Source organism: Sinocyclocheilus grahami, unplaced genomic scaffold (assembly GCF_001515645.1).
Source record: "Sinocyclocheilus grahami isolate Dianchi unplaced genomic scaffold, SAMN03320097.WGS_v1.1 scaffold324.1, whole genome shotgun sequence".
Taxonomy (NCBI): domain Eukaryota; kingdom Metazoa; phylum Chordata; class Actinopteri; order Cypriniformes; family Cyprinidae; genus Sinocyclocheilus; species Sinocyclocheilus grahami.
Window position 1 is genome coordinate 1,625,165 of NW_015505503.1, and position 5,360 is coordinate 1,630,524.

Here is a 5,360-nt window from a genome sequence, read left to right on the forward strand (position 1 = left end):
CCACAGCAACTAAACCCAAAGAATTCTCATTAGAATGTTATATACACGACATTCCCAATTATAGTTATTAATGTTGTGCACTGCTGTTTGAGCTGCGTGCGCTGAGCTAAAGACGATCAGCGGTAAACTGAAGCGCTCTTTTAACTTAACCAAACGCATTCTATATGAGATAAATCAGATATACATCAAATAAACACAACATTACAACGTACAATTGCACAAAAGGCTGCAAACGAACAGCGCGCATCTGAAGTGTCTCTGAAGGAAATAATGCATTATTTATCGGCTTTAAGATATCGGCCAAATTTTCTTATCAGGCCGATACCGATAACAGAAAAAATGAGCATTTATCGGCCGATACCGATATGGTGGCCGATATATCGTGCATCCCTAATATTTGCATATTCTGCAAGGGGTATGTAATCTTATGAGCACAACAGCATATACCCTTGTGAAAAATAAATGTGCCTTATTTTACTGAATGTGCACTTGTAGCGTGCTTAAAATATCCAAATCAATTCTCTAAAAACTGTACTTGCAGATCATATAATATTAATAAAATAAAAGTGTTCTTTCTCAAGAGAGTACACTTCCAAGATTGTTTCTTAACGCACTTACAGTAAGTACAATTTGTATTCAAATATAAAAAGTGCACTTTGTAATAATCTCAAAATTAGAAGTTTTACCTTTAAACACATTTTAAATCATTATGCTTTTAATTTGAACTGTAGTGTGTGATTCAGTATTACATTTAAAGTAATTAATGTACTAAATTGCAACTTCATCATTACAAATGTGTAATTACAAATATATTTAAATATACATGACATAAAAGTTTCAATAAAAGTGACTATATAGTATATTTTAGTTTACCATAAATGTTTGGCAGAGCATTTAGCAGTACTTTAACCATATTTCATATAAGATAATAGAAGTGATTTTGAAATGACATTAAAAAAAGTCCTACTTAAGTGGGTCAAAATTTCGGCTGATTGCATTTAATATAAACTAAACTATAATATGATTTCATTTCATTGCAATATATTATCTATACATGTAGTGCATTTTCATTTAATTGCTGTTTCACTCACAAATCACACTTAAATATATTCTTTTTGCAACAAGTGCTCTTTTAAAAGTATGCTACAGTCTTCTTTTTCTCAAGAGTTCTAAAAGAATCTTTATTATTATGTGTGTACATTTATATAGCATTGTATTAATCACCATTTCCAGTGGAGTTCTAGTAATTGTCTATGTATTTGTGTTTTAGCATGAGCTGATCTACCACACGTTTGGCCGTCAGCACTTCAAGAAGACCACGGCTAATCTGGATCTGTTCCTGCGGCGCTTTAATGAGGTTCAGCTGTGGGTGGTCACAGAGGTTTGTTTGTGTCCCACGCTCAGCAAGCGCGTCCAACTGCTCAAGAAGTTCATCAAGATCGCCGCGCAGTGAGTCTTCACTCATAAACATGTGACGTGTGTGTGTGTGTGTGTGTGTGTGTGTGTGTGTGTGATGAGTCATTTTGTTCAGAAGAGCGTTAATAATATATATGTACACATCTTGTCCCTTGTGAAAAAATTTATTATAGAAATAATACTCTAAAAGAATATACTTACTGTGAGTGCAAACTGAATGTTATGTTTCTGGATGCTTAATTGCATTTAATTGCAATACATTTAAGTGCTAAGTAATATTAATTGACTTGTGTACTTTATATATGGTTAGGGTTAGGGTTCGGCTTAGGGTTACTTGCATGTAATTATGCATAATTTATTGTTATTATAATAGTACGTACATGTAACATGTGTAACAAGGACACCTTAAAATAAAGTGTTACCAAAATGTATTATTTGTTTAAATTCAAATTAAATGCAGTAAGAGTTTTTGACCCACTTAAGTAGGACTTAAATACATCTTTATATGTATTTTTATAATTAGCTCTATTGTCTTTGAAATGGTTAAAGTGTACTACTGGATGTACACACAAGCATTTACGGTAAACTATATTGAAATGTATTTGTAATTACACATTTACACATTTGAAGTTGCAATTTAGTACAATTTAGCTTTAAATGTAATATTGAATAACAAACTGCAAATTATAATCAAGTACTTCACATGTGCTTTAGTATGTTAGTCAACATATCAAAATAAGCGTACTACTGTAATAAATGACAAAAGATTATTAAAACATAATGATTTAAAATGGACTTTAAAGTAAATCTTTTTATTTAAAATGATTACAAAGTGCATTTTTTAAAGTGTACTTAAATGTGTTATAAAGCAACATACTCCGGTGTCTCATTTTCATTAATGGTGTAGTTGTGTGTCACAGTCTATGCTGTCTAGACTGCTCTTCTCTAAATTATGTGTGTGTTTTTGCTCTTTTTAAGCTGTAAAGAGTTTAAGAATTTGAACTCATTCTTTGCCATTATCATGGGCCTGGGAAACCCTGCGGTCTGTCGACTCAGTCACACATGGGAGGTGAGTATTCAACACACACACACACACACACACAGACACAAACACACACACACACACACTCACTCACTTACACACACACACACACACTCACACACACTCACACACACACAAACACACACACACACACACACACACACAGGTTTACATTTGTGAAAAGGGGGGACATCCCATAGGCTTAATGGTTTTTATACTGTACAGACCGTATATTCTATTGCCCTACACCAACCCTACCCCTAAACCTACCCCTCACAGGAGACTTTGTGCTATTTCAGATTTTCAATACACTCCATTCTGTGTGATTTATAAGCGTTTTGAAAAGTGGGGACATGGGGTAATGTCCTGAAAAGTCACCTTCTCCTTGTAATACCTGTCATACCTTTGTCATTATACAAATTTATGTCCTCATTTGTCACAAAAATGCGCGCGCACACACACACACACACACACGCACGCACACACACGCACACAAAGACAGAAAACAGATACTGTCATGACTGACTGCTTAGTTCCATGTTTAACACTGATTCTCTGATATGCTTTTTCACAGAAACTGCCCAGCAAGTTCAAGAAGTTTTATGTAGAGTTTGAAAACCTGATGGTGAGTTCAGCATGGTAGCTCAACTGCTAGTGACCTAAACATGTCACCTAACATGAAAGCTACTTAAAGAGGATTTCAGAGATCTGTTGTCTTTCTCATTGCAGGATCCCTCTAGAAATCACCGAGCGTATCGACTTACAGTGGCCAAGCTAGAGCCACCTATCATTCCCTTCATGCCTTTGTTAATTAAAGGTGAGCGCTGCTCTGTAATCACACACACACACACACACACACACCGGTCAAATGCTGATTTATTAGTAGCATTTTCCATATATTTGAATAATATTAAAGTCTATAACTATAAACTATAAAATATTACAGATGAAAGTATAGGAACTGCTCCAGTACTGTATATTTTATTAATTAAAACAACATGTGACATACCTAAATGTTCTTTATTTGTAGTATTCTCCACATGTTTTACTATTTTTCAATTAATTAATAAAAAAAAAACATGTTAAATTCATTAATTGCAACACATCTATATGGTCTTATTAGTAGCATTCTCCACATTTTAATTCATAAATGAATTCATTAATAAAAACATGTTTTATTAATTAATGGTTAAATTTCAGTTTTGGTCAAAATGTAAATTTATTTAATAAATCAAATGATACTATAATGATTGTATATATATATATATATATGTTTTTTTTATAATTTAAAATGTAACTTATTTTGTAAGGTTCATTTGAATAATTATTCAAAACATATTTGTAAATAATATTCTGATACATAATAAAATATAATATATAATAAATAATGCATCTATTTATATGCACATATCAATTTAAGACAATAATAATGATTCATCCTCAACATAACAATAATTACATTATTAAAAATGCAATATTAAGTATACAACAAAATTAGCCACAATAAATGAAATACAACTCATACTTTTACGATTCTGTACTTCTGAATTTATTTATTTATTCACACATAATTCATGCAGTATGTGCACAATCAAAGCAAGGAGAAACTAATAACAAGTTACAGTAACTGCAATAATCTGATGAAGTCAAGAGTCAAAATTCTCATTTAATGGAAGCCACAAATCGTTGTGAAGAACTGTTTCATGACACAAAAAAGATGCAGGTTTTAGCATTGCTTAAACGTCCACTTCTGCGCTTTCAGACATGACGTTCACACACGAGGGTAACAAGACGTTTACTGACAGATTGGTGAACTTTGAGAAGATGGTGAGTTTGCGAGGGACCTATCTCACCATCTCTGAGACCGTTTTTAATGGGACTTGTTTAATATGTCTTGTGTGCTTTCCAGAGAATGATCGCAAACACAGTCAGAATCATGAGATACTGCCGGAGTCAGCCGTTCAGTAAGACACCAACATAAACCTCACATCAGACTCATGTTTGAGTTGATCTGATTCAGCGTTTCTCTCGCTTTCACCCCTGCAGATCAAGAAGCACCGCAGGCGACTGGTAAAAGCCATCAGGATGTGCGGAGCTACATGCGTCACATTAGCGTGATTGACAACCAGCGTACCCTGTCCCAGCTGTCCCACAGACTGGAGCCGCGCCGGACCTGATCCGCTCCCGTCAGTGCTGCTTCACCTCTGCCAGTCAATAAGCTAGAGCTATACATGAGCAGAAGCCTTCCTCCGCTGCAGCGTATGCACACACAAGGGCTTTCCCTCCCTTTGGCTGCTTGTGCGAAAGCGTGGCTTCATTTCAGTGTACGGCTGTGGACGTTCAGAGCTCTGTTTGTGACCTTTCTTATATTCTCCCACGGATCAGATGTTGCCCTTGCTTTCAGATTGTGTTTGGAACAGTTGGACACTTTAAATGGTGTTTTGGCGTTTCAAAGAGTTTGTCCTGTGGGAGCTTTTTTCATCACTTAAAGGATATTCTGAGTTTGCTGATCTTAAAAATACAGTTAAAAAATTTGGGGTTAGTATGGTTTGTTTTGTTTTTTTAAAGAAATTAATACTTGGCAAGGATGCATTAAATTGATGAAAAGTGACAGTGAAGACATTTATAATGTTACAAAAGATTTCAAATAAATGCTGTTCTTTTGAGCTTTGTATTCATCAAATAATCCTAAAAATATATCACAGTCTCCACAAAAAACAAACTAAAACACACAAATATATATATATATATATATATTAGTGCTATCAAACGATTAATCACGATTAATCGCATTCAAAATAAAAGTATTTGTTTACATAATATATGTGTGTGTGTGCTGTGTATGTTTATTATGTATATATAAATACACACACATGCATGTATATATTTAAGAAAAATATGT

General features: G+C 34.0%; 1 protein-coding gene across 1 annotated transcript in view; it reads left to right on the plus strand.

The window, feature by feature from the left end:
• Window positions 1–4,983, plus strand: part of LOC107602296 (rap guanine nucleotide exchange factor 4-like) — a 21,029-nt gene extending 16,046 nt beyond the window's left edge. Inside the window, exons 13-19 of the mRNA XM_016294756.1 lie at window positions 1,271–1,449; window positions 2,395–2,485; window positions 3,033–3,083; window positions 3,188–3,275; window positions 4,221–4,285; window positions 4,368–4,422; window positions 4,505–4,983. Coding sequence (XP_016150242.1) covers window positions 1,271–1,449; window positions 2,395–2,485; window positions 3,033–3,083; window positions 3,188–3,275; window positions 4,221–4,285; window positions 4,368–4,422; window positions 4,505–4,635 — 660 coding nt within the window. The 3' untranslated portion in view covers window positions 4,636–4,983. The remainder of the gene's footprint in view (window positions 1–1,270; window positions 1,450–2,394; window positions 2,486–3,032; window positions 3,084–3,187; window positions 3,276–4,220; window positions 4,286–4,367; window positions 4,423–4,504) is intronic.
• The last annotated feature ends 377 nt before the right edge of the window (window positions 4,984–5,360 follow it).